Genomic DNA, 27,716 nt, shown 5'->3' on the forward strand with positions numbered 1-27,716 from the left:
AATAAAGGATGTTTATTTTGATGATATTGCTTTTTAGTACATATTCGACATTAGTTAGACTTTTTATTAAATTAATTATTAAATAAATATTAATACACAAATATATGTGATGCGAAGCAAACAACGCACAAAAAACTTGGGCTTGTAACAAACAAATTTTACTTTGTAACAAAACTTTGATGTTATATGTACCCAAAAAATTCAGTACTTCAGTCCACAACACATAATGACAAATCTGTTGATAAACAGGAGATGATCCTTTTTATATAACTCTATCGAAAGTGACGTCGATAACAGATCATTTGGCTTCAATCTAGTCGAATAAAAGGAAATTCAACAGACGGACGAAGGTCTTGTTTTTTAACATCCTTTACACGGCTGTCATTGCCCTTTTCATGATTTGGATATGCAATAATCCTGATTGGAACAAGTCATCTAAAGCTATACGTCTCGCCAATTCATCGCGAATCTCTGGGAATGTTTTGTCAAATCACTAATTGGGAAACGTTTTAACAAATCTATTCTGCTAAGAAAAACAATCATAAATTTTTAGACCAATTTCTAGAGCTAGATTTTGCAAAAATAGGAAGTGAAAGACTAGGCAAGGTAAAGATGATAAAAGGAGTGTTGTCAACTGAGCCCGCGCGAGCGTGACGGTAAAATACGAAACTTGTAATTTGTGTAATATTGTGCCCTAGGCCCGCTTGGTCAGCATATTCTATGAACAGCTCAAAAATACTTTGTGAAATTGTTTGTCCTATTCAAATATATAATTTGAAAAACATTGAACAACGTTTGCATGCGATTTGTTTCATCGTTTCATTATATTGATTTTAGAATTTAAATCATACTATTTATACCGAGTAAGCGAGTGTCTCTCCGTACCACCGTAACCCCGTTTAGTGCGTTATTTTATTGCATATAGTAAGTGCACAATACATGTTTTCGAGTTGAAAAAGTATATTAACAATATTTTAGAAAAAATTAAATTTGTAACTTTTTTGCAAGTTCCCATTGAGAGTAAAGAGTTGTATGACTCGTCTCTCACACACAAAGATTTTTCAAGTGTTGGTAGCAAGATGTGCAAAAAGCAATCTCGGAAATTTAGTTTTAATGGAAGTGTAAAGGTGACTAAAGTCTAAAAGTCTAAGGTGTTTGCTCTTACCAAAATTCACGTTTTGATTTGAAAACAAGTGTATTTTTCAAATTAATGGTGAAACATCAAGCTGCAGTTGATTTTGTTTGAAAGTGAGAAAAATATAGAAATTTTTACAGGGGATTAAGGCGTTATTACTTAGCCGAAATGAAGAAATCTATTTACCCACTTTTTGTTATTTGAAAAAATGGCTTAGATTGAATAAGTCAACTTAATTTTTGATTACCAGGCTATTTTAACTTTTATAGCTTTTATTTCTTATTCTTAAAATTTTTCCATATTTCATATAAAAAAATTTTTGTTGTTTAATTCGTTCTTAAATTTATACACTATATTAGATGGTGCGGAAAAATTTTTAACATACAAGGGATCGAAATTTCACAGAGTGATCAAATCATTCATGATTCAAGGTGGAGATGTCCTGAACCGTGATGGAACTGGAGGTTGTACGGTTTCAAGCTCAATTACTTGTTTCATGTTCCACACTTTTTTTATATACTTTATGTTATTTAAGCTATCACACAATTACGACATTCAAGTAAAACTTTGAAATCTTTTGAATTGCCTATTTCAATGCATTCTGCAAAAACGAAAAGTAAATAAATTGGTCAGCTGGTGCTTATTGTCGTTAAAAACGCTGCATAGAAATTCCAACAGCTCTTAACTGTTTATTGGCTTCAAAAGGGTAATTGCATAGTGAAGGGTCTAAACTGTTCACTGGTGACGAATATGAGTAGTTTTTTTTAAATATAAATTAATAATATAAATAAAATTGTCTATAACATGAGCATGAGACTTTGTCCAACATTAAATTATGTTTAACAGGAATAAGTTTGTTCGGCAAAACATTTCCTGATGAAAACTTCATTTTAAAGCATTCTGAAGCAGGTTGGGTTTCTATGGCCAACAGCGGCCCTGACTCTAATTCATGTCAATTTTTTATTACTTTGGTACCAACGCCTTGGCTCGACAAGCATCACGTCGTCTTTGGAAAAATCATGGAAGGAATGGTAAATAATTATATTTAGTTTTACAACATTTCCAATCTCAGCTTGGTCTATTATTATTTATTATTATTATTCTTATTATGAATTCTTATCAAACATCCAAAGTTCTTGGAAAATAAAAAAACATAATGACGCACCAAAGGTTTTTTATTTTTTATAGTGCAACTCTGTCAAACGCAGAACTGCTTACATGTTATTCCATACTTATAATTAAATTTTTGTGACACAAATGCTATATACAATCCACACCACACGACGCAGATACACATTATGTATGCACGTGCAAGCACTGCATCATACAAGTATGATGGTCTTTGATTTTCGGACAGACAGTATTCGAACCATGCCATTGCGTAATAGCAGCGCGAAACATGGAACTTCTATTCACTGAGCTAACTCAGTGACCAAAACAAATATATCGACATAGCCTGGTCGAACATTTGACCAAAATTTGACCCGACTTCGACATTTTAAGGTCGAATAGTTGAATAGTGTAACTTCCGTTAAAACCATCACTTTTTGGATTCTAGAACAATAATTGTTAAATATAATCAGCGGGAAATTTTATTTTTGGCATCATAGCTGTTAAAACATCTGAATTTGAACATGAGATTGAATATTATCTCGATAAAGAGAATTGTTGGATAGACATAAATCGGCTACCGTTTTTATACTAGCTTGTTTTTCATTCTAAAAAGTTAGTTTTTATCAAAATGTGCGTTTTTCTGCTTTGGTCAAGTGGTGGATCAACTATTCGGCCTTCGGCCAAATTCGCTATTTGATGCATTTTTAATAAAACATTGCTTAACCTTATACATATAAATTGAGATTAGCCTATTCTACACAAAACACATAAGTATATCCTATCAAACACCGCAATACGCTCTAAGATAACAATACATTAAATAACCATCACACCCAATCAGTGTCACAAAGATAAATTTTAGAGCTTTAAATCGGCAATAATATTGCAACGTTGAATATTTAAATATTATTACGGAAATATTTTGGAATAAAAATTCATAAACCTATAAGAATAGAATAATATCTCTTTTTCTATATAAAAATATATATGTAAAGAAAACAATAGTGGAGTTTATGTGTTCAGCTGACTGTTCATGAATTTTTTTACGTTCTTGAGAACGTTTTCAATTACAGAATCCATTACTCGAAAACGCTGCTGTGATGAAACACATCAGTTTGCAAGTTAAACAGTAAAAGGCACTCATTAGACGGTGGAAAACAGCCAGTTCCTTGTTAAAACTTCTCCATTTTTATTTGGACGACAAAAAAACCTAATTGTGCAACTTCTTGGAATATCGCGGTCGTTTTTATACTGCTGAACCGAATGTGATATGAATAAATTTTCATCACAATGCTGAATTGTTGATGGGCCTTTTTTAAGCCACTAGTTTTGCATTTGTTATGAAATTATAGATGGCCAGAATCCAATGTCATTGCCTCTCGGTGGGTCATCAACTTTACCTTCTTCATAACTTGTGGCATTGTCTGTTTCTTCTTTTTCATAATCATCAGGTTGCACATGATACAATTTCTGCCTTTTCTTCGCTAAGATCAGCAACCATTTCTATCGAAACATTGTCTGGTTGATCAAGTTAAACAGTGTCATCATTTTTACCAACATTTGTTTTGAATGAACAGTGAAGAATTCATTCAATTTTTTTGTTTTTGTTATCTTGTATGTTGTTTTCAATGTTTAATCTTTTGCCTGTCGTCTTTTACAAGCCCCAGATGCATAAGTTCTTGTTCGATGTTATTGCCGATCTTCCTCACGGTTATTCAACATTGTCAAAAAGTGTACAGACAAATCAACATCGAATATCGGATTCAAAGATGTTCATCCACTTGTCAAAAAATCTATAAATTATTTAGTCAACTTGAATTTCCCTAAAACTGGCGTAATCGTCAATCACCTTACCAATTCTGGTATTAAACTTTCAACGAAAAAGATAACGATAAAAACAAATTTAACAACCTGCCAAACAAATCTGATGGATGGCAGCACTAGTTTCAGGCTCTGTGTTTCTCAAGATTCAATGTCTGCTATCATGGACCCGAGCACTCCATCATTCGTGAATGAATTTTCAATCTAAAGTAAATTTTGTGGAAAAAACAAATGCAATTAACGATGGCTAACAGGTTAAATTTCGACAATTGTTCGAATAACAGTTCACTAAACAAGAAGAAAACTCACAACGTCATCTGTTTCAATCAGCAAAAGAGAATTGGGAGTTAATTTCCAACAAATACGGTGTTGACAAGTGTGTAGATTTGTTTTTAAATGTTTTCAACAGAGTCCTCGATACACCTTTGAAACCTGTTCAATCGAGCAGAATTGAAAAAATCTTGGATAACTACCGAAATTATGAATCTGTCAAAATTAAAAGTAAGTTAAACAAAAAATTAATCCATACCCCAACGGATAACAACTTAATAGAAAATAAAAATTTCGAAACTTTTACACCTTGAAAACGTATATCTCAAAAACTGATTTATCAAAACACTTATAAACAATCAAAAAACGATGTGAAATCAAAATGGAATTTAATCAATAATATTTTGAACAAAAAAAAATCTACAACGATTAATTCTTTAAATTACAACAATACAACTCTACATGACGCAATAGACATTAGTAATGCGATGAATATAAATTTTATTGAATCAGTGTGAATTTTTGAGTTCCTCTTCTACTAATGATCAGAAAAAATTTTCAGAACGTAACAGTAACTTATTTTTTCTGATAAATACAAGTTGCTCAGAAGTTTTGTCAGTTATCAATAAATTTAATAAGAAAATATCAGTATTTTATGATAATCTTACCATGTTTATTATAAAAATATTTATAAATGAAATAGTTTCTCCGGTTACCCATTTTTCAACTGGTCTCTTTCAAACGGCGTTTTCCCAAGTAGTTTTAAAACTGCCAAGATCATACCTGATCATGAAAAGGCCACAGAGACAATGCAAGTAATTACAGACCGATAGCATTGTTGTCACCGTTTTCGAAGATTTTAGAAAAAATAGTATGTACAAGAATGAACTCTTTTGTATCAACGTTCAACATTTTATCAAACAGTCAATATGGTTTTAGAAATGCACATTCAACTGGACTGGCAATTTTAGAACTCAATCAGAGAGTACTAAAAAATTGAAACAGTAAACGGTTTACGCTGGGTTTATTTCTTGATATCAAAAAGGCATTCGACATAATAAGCCACGATTAGTTGTTGCGACTACTCGAACATTACGATTTTCGCGGTTAGATCTTTTCTTGGCTTACAAGTTATTTAGCCAATAGATCCCAATTTGTTTATCAGAACAACCAAAAGTCAAAAAGCCTTCCCTGTGAAATACGGAGTATCGCAAGAGTCTATCTTAGGACCTCTGTTGTTTTCCGTCTTCGTCAACGATTTGCCAAAAATATTAACCAATTCAATGAGAGATATAAAGAAAACTTTTGGTAACATTCCTGTACAGAAATCAGATTCAATAAATTTCTTGCTTTTAACTCTTCAAAATAATTAATCCTGGTCTGAATACATCTGGCAATTAAAAATAAAAAATTTCTCAACCGTATTAAACTATTAAATATAAATTTAATTTGGAAACATTAATAGTCATTTACAATAGCTTTGTTCTACCTCACCTCATTTATTGTAACGTAATTTGCGGGAATTGTTCCCCATATTTGATTGAAAACATTCATAGATGTCAAAAAAGATTAATCAGAATCATCTATGACCTCAAACCATCCGGAGAGTCAGTTAAACATCCGGTCAATCTTGTAAATCTATATTTTCTGTTCAGACAATCACCAGGCAAGACAGATAGCCAACCACCTTTCATGTGGAACGGACAAAACTAAAGTTGATTTAGTCCAGCCCACCACATATTGGTCGGAAAATGTGAGACCGAAATTAAAAATTTTCTTAACAGTGAACCTCTTTAGTTTTGTTAATACAACAGGGCTTTTATTCTGATTTTTTCTGTCCGTTTATTATATCTTGGTCCTGTCCGTTTATTATATCTTTGTTCGGTTCATTCTCTTTGCACGTAAAGTCTTTCGATAAAATTCTTCTGGTCGGTAATGATGTTGCTATTCTTTGCTGCTTGTTAATTTGCGGCTTTCTTTGGTCAGTGAAGATCGCTTCAGCAAGGCTGTGATACTTGTTACCGTATATTATACTAGTATTGCTTACTAATATTTCTTGTGATGGGATCGTTTGATGTATCGTTTCAAGGTGCATTCTAATGGCTCCTCTTTTGTTGTGCATAGTTATAGATATATATATATATATATATATATATATATATATATATATATATATATAATAAACGTTCACCAAAAAACTTTAGTGAGAAAAATCGAAAAAACGAACTACAAACATATTAACGCCAAACATTCGGTAGAATTTATAGAATATTGTAAAAATTATGGTCTATTACCAACATATATATATATATATGTATATATATATATATATATATATATATATATATATATAGTATTGTTTGAATTCTATCGAATTGTTGGCATTAATCATTTCAAACTTTAAATTGCCTACAATTCGGTAGAATTCATAAAATAAAGTATAAAATATAGTATCCTTCCAACATAAATATATATATATATATATATCAACATAAAAATATACATATATATAAAATATATATATATCATTTTATTTAGATAGTATTATGAACTTAAATTTATATCAAGCACAAACATACACTCCACACTTGCCTCTTCAGAAAAATTTGTCAGATAAATATAAATTTTTTTTGCAGGATGTTGTTTATAAGATAAGTCAGATCAAGACAAACTCAAAAGACGTACCCGATAAAGACATTAACATTAGCAATAGCGGACTTTTAGAGATCCAAACTGACATTTTTGTACATCTCAACTACACAATAAGCGAATGAACAATCAGTTGTTTTAATATTTCATGTGATCAGTAATTTTTGGTTTTATCTTTGGTTTTATCAGTTTAGCGTTTTTTATTTTGTGTACCTGTTTTAACTTTAATTGCTACAATTTATAACGTTTTATACATTTTGGGACAAAATTAAATTGTACATAAAACTGTCAAAAATCTACAAAGAATGCATGAAAAAAAATTCGCATTGAAGATTATAAACAATATGGGGGCTTAACAGCGTGGATTCCGTGATCTGCCAGGGCTGGGCTCAGGTCCTCCATCGTCAGCGTCAATTTTTTATCCTGATTTGTATTTATTTAAAAGAAAATTAATAAATTTTCCAATACATTCAAATGTCTATTACATATATTGTATTTTATTTATCTATACTATAGAAACAATTAAATATTAGAGGTTTTTCTCCAAAAAAAAATTAATGCACATTTGGGACATAGACAAAATTTAGCTCAAAAAGTTTAAGCTAATGTCTAACTCCACTTTTCACAATAAGTGAAATGCTGTTAAAAATTTCATGCATTCAAGCTTACAAACCTAACAACTATGAAAAAATGCTACAGTAAAATCAAGGCAATTGTTTTGATTAGTAATGAGAGCAACTAAAATAAGTTGTTTAATTACTTTGGATTGCTTCTTGTTCTGTCCAGATGATTTGACTCTGCAATGTTGAAGGGCATCATTAACTATTTCTGCTATAAACTTTTGACCGGCCAATGACACTAGCTTGACTCTACATGATGATGAGGCAGTAATAAAGTGCAACAAATGAAACAACAAATGAAACAAAATATCAACTGAGTGCAAATGAAGTAAGTTAGAAATTCATAAACAAGTAAAAAATGAATGTTTAAAACATGGTCTTGAACATAACTAATTGAAACGAATAGCTGTTGAAAAATGAATGTTGATTGTTTAATACATTTCCAAACTTTTTTCTAGTTAGTGTCAGAAATCAAATAAAAATTATTGTTAAATATTAATTGTTTATTAATAAAACTAATGTAACAGGTTGGCAAGAAGCTCAGTTAAAGAAGTGCCATGTCTTGTGCAGTTATGCAATGGCCTGGTTCGGATGCTGCCTTTCAGAAACTCAATGATTATCATATGCCATGCTTGTATGATGCGGAGCTTTCAAGAGCATACACAACAAGTATGTACCTCGTGAGGTGTAGAGAATTCGGTCTTTGCTTGTGACAAGAACAACATTCACGAGGCGCTCGAATGGACTCTACATATTATAATTAACAATGTAACCCACAAATGATCTAATAAACTTACAATCGGGGATCGCTAGCTTCAAATCCTGCTGAATTGAGGAAACTTGAGGTGACCACATCTGGAATCTAGTGAATAAAAATATTCTATTAAAAAAAGACAAATAACTTTTGAATTTGAATGAATAAGAACTATTGTTAATATAGTAAACATTTTAAAAAGAAAAACAGTTGGTAATATTACAATAGTGGGCGTTTCATCGAGCTGCATAACAAAGTTGGTGATAGATTCTGTTCCTTCTGCCATTTGTGACTCATTTTGTTGATTGCAGTTCAAAGAATTCGCAGACAAACTCATCTGTTAACAAGTTAAATTAGTTTTAAAAAATCTAATTCTAAGGTAAAGCTAAATAAAATATAAATGATTAGCTTTTATAGTCTTATTTAATTTAATTAAGTCGACTGATTTTGAAATAAAAAAAATACAAACTCCACCTTTAATTAGTTTAATATTGCTAAATAACTTTAATATTGCTAAATATTCACTAATCCAAGAAATACGCACGACCGCCAATAATTCCGATCGTAACCATATGAATCACAGCTACAACTTCGTTTTAAACTTCACTACATACACAACACGTGCAGCGTCTTATATAGACTATCGATATCTATAGTTTTTCAAAGATGACAAATATAAATATAGCAAAGATAACAAATAATCAAAATAATTATATAGCGCAACTCGACGGCTAGCGTACTTTTCTCAATACACATGAAATTAATTTTGTGAGATAAGCACGGAGGTGAGAGTATAAATAAAGCGAGAAGTGAACTTGAATTAATTAGAAAAATATGCACTTCGAAAATTTTAGATTAATAAAATTTGTAATGTGTCAGGCTGAGAGCTAGGGTTAGGATTAACATTAAAATTGAGAAAAGCAAAATCTTCAACATTTAAAACTTGTGAACATTGAAAAATTGATGATTGTTATGTAGTTTGTTATAAAATTAATTGCATGAGTAGACAGAAAAGTACACTTTTACCAAAATATTTCCTTAGACTTATAAATTAAATTTGTATTTTATAAACATAATTATATGGTAAAGGTAAAGTGCATTTTAGGTGCCTAAATTATTTTACCAATAAAAGACATTTTTTAGGTGCGTAAATTATTTTATCAATAAAGTTAAAATTATGCTAAATGTTGAATTCTTCAAATAAAATTATTTTTTAGAAACTAGTAATAAACAAAAATCAATCAATCTTCCTTTAGCGTCCAAAGAACCAGTTACTCCGAGGTAGGACGTGAAGATAAATGAAGATAAACAAAAAATGAAAATAACAAAAATATTTATTAATAGTCATAATCTTTGGTTTCCATTTTTGCGACTAATCCTAGTTTTATCCTAGTTTTGTTTCCTGTTTCAAATTCGTGTAAATTAAAAAACGTCTCATTAAAATAAATTTCGAATTAAATAGCGCTAAAATGGGTGGTAGACCTCATGGAACAATGGAAATTGTGCCGCCTAATACCATAATTCCAGTACAAACCAGAACAAATGATGTTAAGAACCTGGCTTCAGTGATACCTGAACTGACAGACATAAATGCTTGTGTACTATGGTTAGCTGAATGTAGTCTAATAAGAAACAGTCTGTGTGTAACAGTTGTGAGCGACTAAGTCACATGGATGGTAATATTAGTGGCATGAGATGGAAATGTGCAAGATGTAACAGGAGAAAATCAATAAGAGATGGTTCTTTTTTGAACACAGTCATCCGACTTTAAAACAAATAATCTTAATGATGTAATACTGTTAGTCACACAATATGCTACAACTTTTAACAAAGCCAGAGACAAAAGTGACAACAAATCACACAATTGTCAACTGGTATAATTCTATCACGAAGTGCATGAACTATGGCTGGAGAATAATCCAGGTGAAATTGGAGGATTTGGCATCAATGGTATAATGATGGTGGTGAAAAGAGATGAATCTAAATATTTTCATTGAAAATCTATCGTGGTCAATGGAGGTATGGCCAGTAGTGATGAAATGGTGAAATTATGATCCAAAAGTTGTAAAATTTGCTCAATATGTTTTAAAACATAAAAATAGAGTAATTTTACTCAGAAAAACAATTACATTGACTGATTTTCAGTGTTTTTTAAAGTATTTTCTATTTACTAGTGATAATAAGGTGAAATTATGATGCATACGTTAAAAGATTTTTCTGGGAATCAAAACCTGGAGTCAGAAATTTTTACCTGGAGTCAGGAGCCAAATTTTTTGAAGGACCGGAGTCAGAGTATTTTTTATCCGACTCTGACACTCTAGAATTTATGCACATTAATGCATGAGTAATTATGCATTTTATTTATGAAATAATATAGGCATCCAAAATGCACTTTTACCTAATTATAAATAAAATAAAATAACTAAATTACAAAAATTACCCACGACAAACACCTAAATAAAATGTTAATTATATAAAAAATAAAATAAAATCCAATGAAACAAATTACTAAATAGAAAATACTTTTTATTTAGTAAATAAATACTATACAGTAAATGAAATAAATATAATTATTTTATACATAATAATATTTAATATATATTAATTATCATTATTTATTTTATACCTTGCTTTGCTTCTACTTTTGCACCTAGCTGGGAAGTTAAAAATTTCAAGATTGAAACTTAAAAGAAGAAATGACCGATCCTATATAATACAATACCATATAACAATGCTTTTCAAACCTTTTTGTTCCACGGACCAGTACAGAATTTAATGGGCATGCTGCGGACCACCATTACACAATATATATATAAATACAGTTAATATACCACATGTGAAATACTATTTCTTGCTCGCTTTCATACTTATCTCACACTCTAACCATGTTTTTTTAAACAGCTGACCACCCTCACATATATACTTATCTCGCAAATTTAGAACGACGAATCTCCATTAGTTGCAGAGATCATTCTGGCTCTTGCGCTCTCACTTCTATTTTTATCTCACCAGTACTAATTAATGAAATTCTCTTTGTGTTGCTGGTCAAGTCTTGTTTTTATTTTTTTATTTTGAATATTTTAGTTGCAGTTGCTAGTCTGCAGACCGGCTGCGGACCACCTCTTTGAAAAGCATTGCCATATAATACAGTGTATTATATTAGTTACATTAAAAGATTAAATTAATTAAATTAATATTAAATACACTAATTACTATATAATACAATACTATATATATAATGCATTATTAATGCACGTATAAGACAAGTATAATGTGTATATTAAAATTTTATATAATAATTAAAAATCACTTATTTTTTAATAATAGTTGCCAATTGCCAACAAAAGGCTTTTTAAACTAAATTACTAATAACTAAAGTTTAATTTTTAATAAATTTAACTCAAAATGCGAATAAAAAATCACCAACAAAAAAATAGAAAATCACAGCAAAGAAATAAATACGACGTAGATTTCGATCAAACCGTTGAAACTCGACCCAAAATAAATAATGGCGTAGGGAATGCACAAAATTAAACGGGCAGCTAAAATTAAGTCGACAAAACACTGAAATATCAAAAGCTTAGATTAATTTTTAGTTTACCCTAGACAGAACAGTAAACCAAACTTTATTCAATTGCTTTACGCAGTTATTCTTATTATTATTTGTTTTTCCATACATTCTAAGTAACGATGAAAACATTTCAGAAGTTAAATTTTATAAATATAAATATGTCGTAAAAAGACGATTTATCAAAAAATGCTTAACATTTTAGTAGCAATTTCAAAACGAATTAAATTGAAATTAACGTGTATGGATACGTAGTTCAAATTTAAACGCTTGTTTGTTTTCTTACATAGTTATGTACATGAACGAACATGAGAAGAAAATCAATATGTTATTGCAAAATACCAGTAGATTTTGTAAAATCACAATAAAACCCTATCGACGATACTAAAAAACAGCTTAAAATTTAATTGAAAATATTAATAGTTATAGTAATTTACAGTTTAATAAATTAGTAGACGAATACCTGCTAAACGTAGTTAACACAGTAAATGACAGAATATATATAAAATAAGAATAAAATAAAATTATTTGCATATTAAAATATTGTTGTCTAATAACGGAATTCAGTCACAAACACTTTTTTATTATTCTTTAAAAAACCAGGATCTGACAGACGCAGAATCTGTTAACAGCATGCAAGGCAATAGTATAAAATGATAACGAAATAAATAACGGAGAAAAAAACGTGTAAACATGAAAAGTATTTAAAATAAAGTAATGGTACAGAAGGGCAAATAAATAAAGTATTTAATTAATAAACTAGATAATGACTTAATGAGTTAGTGAGGTGATCGAAAAGTAAAAAGAAAATTAGATTGAGTAAATGATAAAGTTTTATTGAGTGCTAATATATTTAAGGTGTCTTGTGATGAAGGTCTTCTCTTGATATGTTGATTGAGTGGCGACTTGATAGTTATGCTTGCGTTGACGAAGGTTTTGTGTAGTAGTTTTTGATTTGTGGTAGTAAAATCTGTAAACGATCAAAATATTAAATTAATCTCTTTACACAAGAACGGCTTAGCATTTTATTGGCAATTTTAAAACAAATTGTATTGAAATTAACAAACAAATACTTTCCACGTAAGGCGGGGATCTTTGTGTTTAAACTCAGTCACTATAATATTACAAACAGGCGCTTAAGCCATTACACCATCTTGTGTCCAACATTTACAAGCATTTTTATTAAAGCAGGATGCCCACAATACTGGATGATGTATTTGAAAGCAACACATAACATACCGCATTTTGCTGCTTTTAACCAAAATATTAAAGCTTTTTATATCGTTTCTGTTTCTTAAGACGTTTTATGTCTGAACTGAAACTTTGAGTTACACAAAAAATTTTCTTTACTATTTGATCTGAATGTAAACCTGGGACTGTTTGCATCAACACTGTATATTAACTAATATTGATGTTTTTTGGACAATTGTAATGAATACGTGACATCAACGCTGTTCTTGCTTGTAGTAAAATTTATAATCAGGAAAAAACAAACAATTTGGTAATGCCAAAATAAAATGAAACCGTTGCAAAAATTTAAAACATTAAACAACTCCATGTCCATCTAAATGTCTTCTGAAAAAGTTTAGTAGAGTTCTTAAGTGTGGCGTATCACAGAATCTGGTGTGTTCTGATGAAATACATCGTAAGTAGCCATAAATTTTTGGTTGATACTCATGGGCTTCTAGTATAAGTTGACTTTCTTTTCTAAATCTACGGTTTTTGTTGATGTTTTATATTTATATCAGTGTCTATTTAACAAATATTGTCAAATTTAACCGTTATGATTGACTGCAAAAATTTCAACTTTCACAAATGCAAAATTCTCTTTATTATTCGACAAACCTATTTGCTTTCATCACAATTGTTAATCCAATGTCAAGACCCAACACATCCTTGTCACATCACCTTTTCAACAAATTAGTAAAGACAAATCAAAATCAAGAACACCCTCTAAACTAAATACCTAAACACTATTCAGCAGTTCGTCCATGCCCAAATGACCAAAAAGACCACCGCCTAGCAGTTGAATAATTTCACACCGGCTCAGTCAGAGAAGCAATATCTAAATAACAACGCAACTCCAAATTTACTCAATGAAAGATATAACTCTACACCAGGGTTGGGCAAACTTTTTGCTGCGAGAGTTGCATTGAGAACCATTATACTTTTGAAGGACCGCAGATGTACATTTTTCGACCGTTGTCGGAATTGAGATTTTTTAACATGTTCATTTGTGCCTGGGCTGGCGACTTTTTTAAGTAGAAACACTACCTAGAAAGACAAGAACATTAAGATCAGGCTATTGTAACTTTTTTAAGACCTCACTGACTACCAGAACAGAATCAACCCAAACATCCCAAACATCTGCCGGCATGTAACATCAGTCTTCAGTCCTCACAATGTTCAACTTCTTTTCAACTCAATCAGTCAGTCAGTCAGTCAGTCAGTCAATCAATTAGCTTGTAATGCGCTATTTCCGCGATGTTCAACAGCGCTTCTCAATGAATTTTAAAAACAGATGGGTTTTGAGATCCGCTCTGAACTTCGTAAGTGATGGAGAAGTAGTCAGAGAAGTAGGTAAAGAGTTCCAGAGAATAGAGCCAGAAAAAGCACTAACAGATTTAATAAAATAGTGTTTAACAAGAGTTATGAAGAAGCGAGAACAAGAAGACGATCGCAAACTGGGGCGTTTAGGTTCAAATAGTATATATTAATATATATGATAAGTACTTAGGAAATAATTTAGATTGAGACTTATACATAAATGTACAAATTTTAAAAACTATTCTATATTTTATAGGTAGCCAGTGCAAGAGAACAAGATATGGAGATATATGAGAAAAGAAAGGGGCACGAGCAACTAGACGAACATCAAAGTTAAAAGCTTTACTTAAAGGATAGAGTATAGAATCAGGAAGACCATAGTAGAGCGAGTTACAATAATTAATCTTAGATAAGACTAAGGAAGTAACAGGAAGACCATAGTAGAGCGAGTTACAATGATTAATCTTAGATAAGACTAAGGAAGTTACAAGATGGAGAAGAATAGGATCATCAAGAAAAGGCAAAAGGTTTTATTCTACGTAAATGAAGGTAAGAACTTCTAGCAACACTATTAATCTGAGAAGAAAGATACATACTAGAATCAAAGATAAAGCTTAGACTACGAAACTTGTGAAAAACATAAAGAGTTTTAGAATCAAGTAAGATAATAGGAGGAATAGTAATAGAGTGTTTAGATTTATTAAAAGAAATTAATTCAATTTTAACTGTACCAACATCACAACAGAACTTTTGCTAATTCATCTTTGGACAAAACCAACAGAATTTTCTGTTTGGCTAACAACTACAAAAAAAAATTTCGCATAACGTTCCACCGATTTTTGGTAACAGCAACATCAACTGCAACAATTTCAAAGTGTAGCTACAAAGGTATTGCGAATAGTAAATTTTTTTTACATCATCAAAATGTGTTTTAAAAACGAAGGAAAATTAATTAATCTATGACGCTGTTTCGATTTTTAGCACGCTCATAATGGAAATGAACAGAGCAATTTCTGTAACAAAATTATGTGTTTTTTTTTAATTGTTTCAATGCAATTCTTACATGTCGAAGATTAAAAGAGTTCTGCAGCATTTGTTGTCACAATTTATACTTAGAATTGAATGAAAAAATTCATTCGCTAGAATTGAATGAAAAAATCCTTTTGAATAAATGATCTTTCAGAAGTTGACCTCGCCACTTGCAATGTGGCTTTAAACTGGCTAAAGAACGCAAGGTAAATAAATAAACACGCTCGGCATAAATATAGGAGGCGCACCTACTCTAATCGTGTGCAACTTTTCATTTAAATTTCATCTTTAGGCTCTGTTTTATAGTTTGAAATTGCGTTCAATTGAAATATTTTTTACATTTTATTATTTTAAGAAGATTTCTTTTCTTGGAACTACTTCTGGTATGGTACCAAAATAATTTAATTCATTTTATTATTCTTTCCATCTATCATTTCATTATTCTTCATATTCATGCATGCTTTTCGGCTTAAGAGTTCATAACTAAAAAAAACAAGAGAATAAAAATAGTCATCAGCCAAGCCTCTCACAAGGCGATGTTGCAATGTCACAACTGTTTGTCATTTCATCATCATCTCATCATCATCATCATCGTCTCATGGCTGGCTCGTAAATAGTTGCTGTGTTTTGTATGTTGTTCTCTGTCTTTATTTGTCTTGTTGAATCATTGGTTGATGCCTGTCAGTTGCTTTCGTTTTAATTTATTTTGTCTGCATATCAGAAGTTTGTAATAAAATTATTAATTTATTCAGTGAAATAAATAAATAAAATTTGAGTTTAATAATTAATTATATTTGTTAAATATTTCTGAAGTTCAAAATAACAGTGGTAGGTATGTTTTTACATCTATAATAATATGATGAATATTAATCATCAATGTTTTTAAAAACAGATGTAAATAAACTCTAGCTAAAACTAACTAAAGGCACATTCAAAAGAAAAGCGGCATAAAAATAACTTATTTACGTTTGATTTTTTAGCTTTTACACTATCCATTGCATCATTAATTATATATATATTATACAACATACAATATAATTATTATTGTAATAATACATATAAATATAAATACTATAATAATAAATAAAATAGAATTATTTATAACAAACTTTATGAGGTATTAAACATGATGATGAGAAGATGATGAAATGACAAACAGTTGCGACATTGCAACATCACCTTGATTTTTTAAATTTTTGTTTTTCATATTTTATATTTTTATTTATTATACCATTTGTAAACAATAGTAAAATAGCAGAAATTATAAATATAATCTAAATAAATTAAATAAATCAAAAATGAGATGTTATCATTTATGATTATAATCAGATTTACGTGAAGAGTATTTATTTTAAATTTTCGGTTTCAGAAAAAAACCTCTAGCTTTATACTATGAAGAGATTGTTTTCTGGACAATTTATTAAAGTTCAGTTTACATCCATTTGCAAAGCATTTTACAGTTCAAATGCCCCATCATCATTCAAAGTGAGTATATTTTTTTCACTGCAAAATATTTGGTAAAGAATTAGTCGGAGAATGGCTGAGTATGTGCACGCTCGATGTTTATTATAACAGCAACTTTTAAGCTTTTTTTTTCTACTTGTATTAGTTATGAGTTAAATTTTTGTTTTTTTTTTTTTTTTTTATTATAATCTATGCAGATTCATCATTTTTATAGATAGTAATATTTTTCATCAACAGTTTGCTGATCTTGAAATAGAATTATGCAAAGAAACATGTCAGAAACCAGACCCAGATAAGTTAATATTTGGACACACATTCTCAGATCACATGCTGGAAGTCAAGTGGGACATTGATAAAGGTTGGAGTGCACCTAAAATTTGTCCTTTTCATGATCTGACCATTCATCCTGCTTCTAAAGTGCTACATTATGCTTCACAGGTTACCCTCACTCTAAATTTTTCCACTTTAAAATATTTCATTGTCAAATAAACCTTAAAGGTTTTCTTTGTATTTTAATTGATTATATCAATTTATATACAGAGGATAAATTGTTAAATTGGGTTAATTATTAAAATGGCTTGCATTAATTGAAGTTAAGTGAAACATTAAGTGAAACTTCCCCAACACGAACAGTTGTTTGAAGGCTCGAAAGCCTATAGAGGATACGATAACAAGGTTCGACTGTTTAGACCAGATCTGAATATGGAACGAATGAAAAGAACTGCTGAAAGATCTGCTCTGCCTGTATGTTTATTTTATATACATGTTATTATAAATGTGTAGTGATTATTTTTATAAAGTTGCTTCTTTATGTTTAACTTACAATGGTAGTTGTTTGTTCAAGGTTATACACTTGTACTGGTTTTTATTTATTTATTTATTCAAATATATTCCTAAACATTTATCTGAGGGTACATTTTATTATGTTTTGGGAAGAGGTTGTTATAAAATAAATTGAAATTGTTCATATGTTTTGTGTTGTTGTAATTTTCTATTTTACTTTTTTCATTGGTATATCAAGGTGATGATTTATTGCAACGGTTTATACAAAGTTTTTTGTGATGAAGTATTTCATAATTTATTTTTCTGTTGTCTTCAAACTTGATTTAAACTTTTATGTTAACTTATAAACTTGTAAAAATGTATATCTACTCTGTTATTCAATTTCATTTGACTGACATTTCATGCACATCTAAAGTTAACCATCTATTTGCTTATTTCTGTTGTTCAGGTCAGTCTTTCTAAAGCATTGCTTTGATTGATTGTAATAAAGTAATGCAGATGTTGCAATATTTGAAATATTTTTTGATTCTTCACTTTTTAAATTGTTTTTTTAAATAAGTAAAGCAGTTTTATTTTAAGAAATTTTCTTTTTTCTGGCTTTCAATCTGATTTATCGCATGGAAGTTTTTTTTTGACTGATTGATGGAAAAAAGTTGTAAAGTGTGAGACAGTGATGAAAATTTGATTGTTATGCAAAATATTATCATGGAAAGTGTCAAACATCAGTTCAAATAAACTGATTAAACATGATAACTCTTTAATAATTTTCTTTTTCACATTGTTCATACCAAACTTAGTGAAGAATCTGCAGCCCAGATGGTGGCTTCTCTTTGTGGTTTGTAGGTTTAAAATGTGGTGCTGCTAGTGTGAAATTTAAAAATAATTTATTTCATATTTTATTAAATGTGAAATATTTTGCGCAATTACTTATAGAACAACGTAACTTTGAAGTAGGTAATTTTGGTTTTATTGGCTATAATTTTATTTTAGTCACTGCACTTCACATTAAAGATTGAAAAAGTCAAATTGTTATCATTTTTTAAATATTTTGAATTATGATGGGCCGCAATAGCTTTATAGTTGCGTTTTTCCTCTGTCAGTTGTCTTCAGCCAAAGAGGCCAAAATGACTGTTCACCATCCGTTTCCGTTTTCTAGTATTACTCTAGTTCTCCAGTGTAATGATAGTCCAGCTCTTTCCATATATATATATATATATATATATATATATATATATATATAATATATATATATATATATATAATATATATACATATATACGCCTATGATCATGTTACGCCTATTTTGAACAGGTTGCACTGGTTGAGGGTTGAAAAACGTGTTTCCTTCAAGTTGGCAGTTTTGATCTTTAAATGTGTCAATAATACAGCACCTCCCTACCTCATCGATAGATTGGAATCATACAAATCTCATTTTTCAAAATATTCCTTCCAATCAACCGAGCGCAATTTATTTTTTATCCCGACCACAAAGTTGGTGACGGGTTCCCGCAACTTTGCGGTTCTTGGCCCGACTGTTTGGAATGGTTTACCTCCATACTTACGTGACCCTAGCCTATCATATTTACAATTTCGAAGTCAACTTAAAACTTATTTATTTGCACAATGAATGTCCGTCTTATTTGTCTATGATTTAGTAGCGCTTTTGAGATTCAACAATAAAAAAGCGCTGTATATAAACTTCCGTAATAATAATAATCCGTAATAATATACATATATAATATATAATATAATATATATACATATACAACCCTTATACATATATATATATATAATATATATGTATAAGGGTTGATACTGTCATATAGGCAACTGTTATTAAGTGTCAGCCTTTTCTACATTGCTTAGTTTACGACTGAATTTTTCTAACAAAGCATCCTAGCTGTCAACGCTAATTCATTGGGTTCTAAAATGAAAATTTGTCTGTGATTTAAAATCTATAAAATTTAATAAAACTATGAATAAAAATAAAATCATAGTGAAAAACTAAACCTTTGAGAATTAAACTACAAAATAAACAGCAAAATCTCAACAACAACACACGAGACGATATTTTCCCCGAGATCGGGGGTTGCCGTTTGGCTACCTAGGATGAAACCGAAATACCCCTCGACGCCATTCACATCTGTCACTCGCCTCAGTATCACGCAACCCCGCTTTCTCTCTGTCCTTCTCCACCTGCTCTCTCCATCCCAATCGCGGACGACCCCTTCCTATCACTCCTTCAACCTCGAACTCTAACGCTCGCCTAATCCCGACCCTTTCATCCTTTTTCAACACATGTCCATACCACCGCTATCTCGATCTCCTTATCAATGTCACAATGTTCTCATTCAGTCCCATCATCGACATCAGCTCTGTACTACTCCTCCTATCCTTTACTTTAACCCGACACATCATCCTCACCAGCCCTCAGCAGTACACTTTCCTCCTCTCTTCTCAACACCCAAGTTTCACCACCATATACCATCGCTGCTCTCACACATGCTTTATATACCCTCCCTTTCATCTTCACTGACCATTTCTTTCCACACAATACCTCACCCAGTTCTCTAAATTTCATCCATCCCACACGGACTCTTGCCGTAACAGCGCTCAAACACCTCCATCCGCGTTCAGCTTAATCCCTAAATAAACCAAGTTTTCCACTCTTTCGATACCACCACTCAACCCCGTCCTTGCGTCTCTCCTATTAATCACACCATGAACACATTTTTTACATTTGAACGTGCCTTCCACCTTTTTCAGTGCCCCCCTCAGACCACTACATCTCTTATGCGCCCACTTCTGACATCCTATACACAATACCGAGTTAGCTTTCACTCTCCTGTCACATACCCCACAGGGGTCTATTTTACTTATCACTCGCTCCCCACCTTCCCCACTCATCATTACCTTCGTCTTACCAATATTAACTTTTAACCTTTTCTTTTCGATAACACTTTTACATCCGTCAAATTTTAACTGCTTTTCTTCCATGCTATCAGCCATCAAGACTAAATCATCTGCATACAAAATCTCAAATAACAACCCTTCCATTATGTTTCCACACACAACATCCATCACAATTGCAAACAAAAACGGAGATAACACTGATCCTTGATGCACGCCTACCTTAACACTAGAAGCGTCCGACATCCCCCTTCCAACCCTCACCTTTGTCTTCGCCCCTTCATACAGCTGCATCAGAAAAATCTCAACAGTTTAAATTGTACATAAAACAGTGCATAAAATAATTGTTGATGTATTGAGTGGTTTTGAAAGAGTAAAAATAACAGCAATTCTTTCAAAACAATAAGATCAATAATTTGCAAGAAATTAATAATTGTTTTTTTTTTAATATTAAAATCTGTCACTGTTTTCATGTATTTTGTCAGCTGGTTCCACTGCAAGGGACCATAGTAACAAAGGTTCAATGCCAAAACAGAATGGCGTAACTTAGGGCAGTGATGTTTATGAAGCTGAAGCTTTTATATAACAAAGCTTAAATAGAGAAATAAAAAAAGATCAATTTGTCTTATAGAATTCTAGTTTTATATTAATGCAAAAAATGTTTTTTTGAACATAATATTTTAAGCGTGTTGGGCCAAAAAAATGGACTGGACATACAAGCCACAGTTTGCCCACTTTTGACTTATTGTTTCATTATTTTGTTTTATTTTGCAAATTTTTAGTGCAATTATGTTTCCTTTTTTTCAAATTCCAAATTTAATTTTTAAAAATATTTTAAAAACTAATCTGCTAATGTCAAACATCTACCCTTGGTACAAGATTATAATTGATTTTTAAAAATTAAAGAATATCACTGCAAACTTTGACCCACACCTTATCACACTAAAGCATGAAATTTTGGTTAGGGTTAGGGCAAATGGAGGGCATATCTACATTTTTGCCATTTATTCCTCCATCCAGTTCAAAGGAGGATTTGGCATTAGCCTAAAACTCAATTTTTACACACAAAACACCATTTTATGTAGAAAATAGGCTAAAAATTGACGTGATAAGCAAACAGAGATCATCAGAGTAATTTTTCAACTGCTGGAAAAATGTTGGCAGTTTTTGGTCCCTATCTAATTTCACAATTTTCAAAATTTTGCCCATGTCAACGATGCCTAGTTCCTCTTCTGATTCAGTTTATACATCTTTTCAACATCTTTCAAAGAAGTCAATTCTAACAATTTTTTCTCTCATATCATACTTAGATATAATTGTTTTCAACTTACAACATATAAAATTTAATTTACATAAATTCAACTGTGTATTAATATTGTGAACAGACATTTGATACAAATGAGTTGGTAAAATGCATCAAGAAGTTGGTTGAAGTTGACAAGGACTGGGTGCCTGCATCACTGAAGAGTTCACTGTACATCCGACCTACCCTCATTGGAACTGAGGTTTGCTCGATGTTAACACTGTTGTACAGTTTACTTATGCGGTTGAGTTTTGACTGAAAGCGACAGTTTTCTTGAATTTAATTTTTAAATTTCCAAAATGAATTTTTCACATTAATATTATAAAATAAATAATTTATCACAAATATAAAACTAATAACTTTTGAAAAGAATTTGTATTGAGTTCATTGATAACTAAACGATGTACTATTTTAATTCAATTGAGAATCATAGATTGTTGGGATACGATCATCTCTTTCTCTCTCTGGTTTACCAAATTATTTGAATTTTCAATTAATTGATGCACGTTTAGCAATCTTTATGACGGTCATCAATCAATTTGCACTTCATTGGCTGTATGTAGTCTGAGATGTGGACCACACAGTGTTTGTAATTATAATTAAGTGACTTTGCTACCCTCATACTTGCTATGAGTAGAGGAGGTTCAGCGATATACTCATTAATGTGTATTAAAGTTATTCAGGAAATGGGAAATTTGTATTTTTTAAACAACTCTTTCACTGGTCACAACGCACAACTTAATATATTATATTGTGGATTGACATAGAAAGTAGCATATTCGTTGAAGAACTAAATAAACAAATGTTTAAAAAATTAAGCATTAGGTTCTAGCGCAGAGATAATAATGTGAAGCAACAAGATAGATTGCAATCAAATTTTTGGATATGAGGAAAATAAAGATGAAAGTCCATGCTGATTGTCGATGCGCTCTAGCGACAGTGTTGACTGGATGAGGAGGCAAAATAGAACATGAACATCTAAATGAAAATAAAGAAAGTTTACTCTAGGAGATTTTATACCGAAAAAAGATGAAGCAAGTGAGCTATACTGGAATGAAGGCACATTAAATAGCGCCGGTAAGCAGATTTTGCAGACAGATGAGTTAGCCAAAATAAGTCAAAATTTGTGAGATTAGTGGAACGCATTGAACTTGAAACAGAAGGATGGACAATATTTAATGGAGGTAAAAAGGGAAACAGGAATACAATTTGGGTTGGCGATTGCGATAATTTCTAATTCACCCAAAACTGAATGGTATAATTTTTAACAGTAAAAAATTAATGAAAATCAGAATGAAATCTAAGTAAGCTGATCTGATGGTAAAGGAAGCAGACTCAGTGGAGAATAAAGAAAATCTGCAACAGATGTTGAACAAGAGCTCGAAATCCGATTACAAAGAGAAAATGGTGTTACGAAAGAAATAACCTTGAGAAAGGCGGAGAAGGCTGTAAAACAAATAAGAAAAAGTAAAAACACCAATAGTATGCAGACCTAGGATGAGGATGGAGGTAAGATTGAATTGAAGGCCAACCGCGGATCAGATGCAGAAATAAAAAAAAATTATGGCATGGCTTGGGCAACATACTATCCAATAAATAAAAGAATTATGTTGCACTAAAAGTCAAACTCAGAATACTGAATGCATGCGTTATTTTATTACCACTGTATGGAACCGAGCCCCGAAACATCAAATGAAGACGAAAAAAAGATTAGTTGCTCTGGATAATTAAAATTTTTTTTTCAAAACTTGTCTCAAATGGAGAGTCAAGAAGAACAGTACCACCTCAGATTAGCGAGTTTATAGAAAAAGAATTAGACTATGCACGTTATCAAAATGAAAACAAAAGGCTCCTAGTTACAAACGAGAAACAGAAAAAAAAGCTGGCAAATCCAAAATTAGATTGATAGATTGCTTGAAGATGGTTTTAAATAAGACCGGACTTAAACTAAAGGTTATCAAATGGAACCAAAAAAATGACACTGGAAGAGATAACATAAGATAGACCAGGGTGAAGGGATGTCATAAAGAAGTCGTCTATAAAATCTATGGTGATTATGTTTAATGACGATATAGCAAATAGAATTGTGATTTGAATTACTTTTTCTTTACAGCCTTCATTAGGTGTGAACAAATCAAATGAAGCCCTACTGTATGTTATCACAGGGCCAGTGGGACCATACTTTCCTACCGGATTCAAACCCGTTTCACTCCTGGCTGACCCTCAGTATGTGAGGGCCTGGGAAGGGGGTTGTGGCGCTTTTAAAATGGGAGCGTTAGTTAATTTCATTTTCAAGTTTTTTTTTAACTTATTTTGAAAATGAAGTAGATTTGCTAGATAAATGTATTTGTTTGCAGAAACTACGCTCCAACAGTCATGATACAAAGAGATGCTGTGGCACGGGGATGCCAGCAAGTCCTCTGGCTCCATGGGTCTGATCACCAAATTACAGAAGTCGGTACCATGAACTTTCTTATGTATTGGGTCAACAAGAATGGAGGTTACTACATGTACTCCTGTTTATTCAAATAAAAAATAATTTATTTGTCTTCTGAAGAAAATTAAAAAAAAACATTCAAGGGACTAGATGACTGTGAGGAGTCCACTTTAGGCTCATCGAACACAGTCACCCCAACAAATATTTATATTGTTAAAAATTCAATATAAATAATATTTCATACATTCACATTTTTAACAAACTTAAATTTGACAAATTACCAAATTAATACACAATGACTTGTGATTTAAAAAAAACCAAAGTTAAGTGTTTTTTTCATTTTATGACATTTCAATATAAAACGTTTAAAACCTAAAATTATTCTAATATCTTAGCAAAACCGTTATCAATTATTACATATTTTAACACCGTGAAAATATGCGTATGTAAAATGTCTGTTTTAGATTTGTTTGACAGTACAATTGCCTATAATTCCAATTTAACACGAAATAATGATCAAACGGATCGGAAAGGTTCACATTTATTCATGTGCGCTAGAAAATAATTTGTTTGCAATTTGCAGAGGAGGAACTGGTGACACCTGATCTGGAGTCAGGACTGATCCTACCAGGAGTCACGCGACAATGCATTCTTGATCTGGCTAGGGAATGGGTGAGTTGATTTTGTTTTTTAACATTTTCAATTTCCGTTTCAATTTTTAAAATTTTTTGATAATTCAGTGTACAATTTTTTTGGTTCTCACATTTTTTCAATATTTGCATTACTTTGGTTATCGGAAATATCAGACTATCTGTTTATGTGGAAGGATTTATATTTGTTGGCAGAACACAGTGAAGGTCGTGGAGAGGAAGTTGTGCATGGAAGAGCTGCTGGAGGCCATAGAAGAAAAACGGGTACGTTGCTGCATGCACTTTATTAAAATTACTTGCAACTTCAAATTAACTCTTTGAGCTGGTGCTATTCACACAAATAATTTTCTTGTCACTCTTTGCATTGACTTCATTTTTACTTATTTTTTTTGTTCAGATGAATAATTTATAAACCTAATTTTAGTGCAGTTAGTTGTTAAATTGAGATATTATGTTGTTAATGAGTTACGTATTGTTACGTGCAAATCAGATAAAGGAGTTGTTTGGGGCGGGAACGGCGTGCGTGGTCTGCCCGATTGAGAGCATCCTATACAAGGATCAGAAGATTTTTGTGCCCACTGATACAAGTGACAAAGCTCTGTCTATAAAATTTTACAATGCATTACATGATATACAGGTTCATTTTATTTTATTTATTTATTCATTTATTTGTTTTTTGTTTATCCGTTCTCTTTGTCCGTTTTTCTGTTTGCTTGCAAAAGTTTTTTTTAAGGGGTTTGTGGAGTTTTGGTCAAACAAATGAAAAATTTATTTAGTTAGGTCTTTGAATTAATTAAATAACAAATCAATATTTACTTCAATAATAATTATAAATAAGTTGATTAGCTTATTTCTAATTATATTTTTTATTTGAACCAGTTGTTCTAATTAATTATCAAACTAATTTATTTGTTGGTTTTAAGCAACAAATGTGTGGAGGTAGGTACGCGTTTATCGCGTTTCATTATAAATTTATTTTGAACAGTATGGTAAAGTTGAACATCCATGGACAACCTTGATAAGCGAAACGTAACTGCTCAGCACAAGCAGTCCCAGCAAAGTTCATTCATCACCATCATAATCCACGACACCACCTTCCTCTGAGTTTTTGCTTGGCTCATGATCTGAGGATATGTTGCCATGGATTGAATGCATTTGCAATGTGGAAGATTTGAGGATCAGGAGTTTGAAAACTTGTTACAAACTCTCCGCGATTTGTACATTTCTTTAAAAAAAACTTGAATTTTATATACTTATGTGTGCGCTTGTGCGTGCGGGATCGTTTTTGTTTTGTTGCAAATCATATTTATTTTAATCAGCCACTATTGTCTTAACGTATATCAAATTAATATTTTCCTACTAAATATCCAAAAATTATTTTACAAATTTATTTCCTAGCTATCATAGATTATATCTGATTGTTTTGTAAATGTTTGTCATTTTAATGTTTCTAATTTACTATTATTATTTTTTAAGACAATTACAAATCTGATCCTGTTCAAATATTCTGTTCTACAATCTTACAAAAATTTTATGACGAAAAATCTCAAAAATTTCCTATTATTTTTTTAAATATTGTCATAAATATTTATTGTTTTACTAGGTTTGTACATGTATATTAATTAATATATAAGTAATATCAATAATATACTTTAATTAATATACATGTATTTGTACATAGAATGATGCTATGATCTTGCAACAAGGGTCTTTATCAATGTGTCTTAATTAATCACGCGTGCAAATCTTCATCTGCATCTTCATATATATATATATATATATATATATATATATATATATATATATATATATATATATATATATATATATATCACCATATATATATGTGTTTTCCAATTTATTCTCGAGAGTATAGGACCTATTTCGATTCATCAATTACCTTCAGCACTTGTTGCAGTTTATATGGAGAATTCGTATAACCCAATGCTTTTGCAGTTTGTTTGCAAATTTTCAATATCATCAGTGAGTATAACTGGGTTGAACTGCAACAAGTACTGGGGTATACAAATTCTCTATATAAACTGCAACAAGTGCTGAAGAGGATTGATGAATCGAAATAGGTCCTATGCTCTCGAGAATAAATTGGAAAACTGTATACAATTCTAACGTTAATAAAATAAATAATGACGACAAGTATTTGGTTAGAAATATTGAGAAATGTAATAAAAAGCTATCCGACGCTAGAAATTCTGTAGATTTCAAAATTACTGCATTAATTATGGTTTTTTACCAGCATATATATGTGTGGTGTGTGTGTAGGCGTATCCAAGATGGTCTTAGGGCCTGACCCCCACCATAATGATTTTTTTGTTGGAATAATGGAATTATATATGTGTATATATAATTCATATATACATGTATAGTACATATATAAACGTATAAATATTTGCGTAGACCTTTTTATGTATTTGTTTATTTTTTGTGTTTTATGTCTTCAACTTCAGATGTGCGTTCATACACATGAGAAGATATGATAGATTTTTGTTAATTATTCAAACAAATTTTCGATATCAGCAGTGAATGTTGGCCCTCGAATTGTTCTGATGCCTTACATTGGACCACTAACGTTTAAACGCACAATTTTTAACCATCTATAAAGACTTTTGTATCTAGAGGTCTGCTCTTAGTTCATTTCTTCGTAA

At 31.0% G+C, this 27,716-nt stretch overlaps 3 protein-coding genes across 3 annotated transcripts; 1 reads left to right on the forward strand and 2 right to left on the reverse strand.

The window, feature by feature from the left end:
* Nucleotides 1-1,910: 1,910 nt before the first annotated feature.
* Nucleotides 1,911-2,081, reverse strand: HELRODRAFT_68922 (hypothetical protein; the record flags this gene model as incomplete). Its single annotated transcript, XM_009028977.1, has 1 exon — nucleotides 1,911-2,081. A coding segment is annotated over one exon (171 nt), but the record flags the coding sequence as incomplete, so codon positions are not given.
* A 5,240-nt stretch (nucleotides 2,082-7,321) lies between these two features.
* On the reverse strand, nucleotides 7,322-8,648 carry HELRODRAFT_69115 (hypothetical protein; the record flags this gene model as incomplete). The annotated part of the gene is made up of 4 exons (XM_009029008.1): nucleotides 7,322-7,411; nucleotides 7,749-7,857; nucleotides 8,406-8,470; nucleotides 8,586-8,648. 4 exons carry the CDS (start codon nucleotides 8,646-8,648, stop codon nucleotides 7,322-7,324), a joined length of 327 nt encoding a protein of 108 aa, XP_009027256.1.
* An 8,556-nt stretch (nucleotides 8,649-17,204) lies between these two features.
* On the forward strand, nucleotides 17,205-26,086 carry HELRODRAFT_68641 (hypothetical protein; the record flags this gene model as incomplete). Its single annotated transcript, XM_009028936.1, has 9 exons — nucleotides 17,205-17,408; nucleotides 17,604-17,714; nucleotides 22,049-22,168; nucleotides 24,080-24,240; nucleotides 24,324-24,466; nucleotides 24,987-25,075; nucleotides 25,249-25,317; nucleotides 25,544-25,690; nucleotides 26,039-26,086. Coding segments are annotated over 9 exons (1,092 nt in total), but the record flags the coding sequence as incomplete, so codon positions are not given.
* Nucleotides 26,087-27,716: the final 1,630 nt, after the last annotated feature.

This window comes from Helobdella robusta (assembly GCF_000326865.2).
Source record: "Helobdella robusta unplaced genomic scaffold HELROscaffold_6, whole genome shotgun sequence".
NCBI classification, from domain to species: Eukaryota; Metazoa; Annelida; class Clitellata; order Rhynchobdellida; family Glossiphoniidae; genus Helobdella; species Helobdella robusta.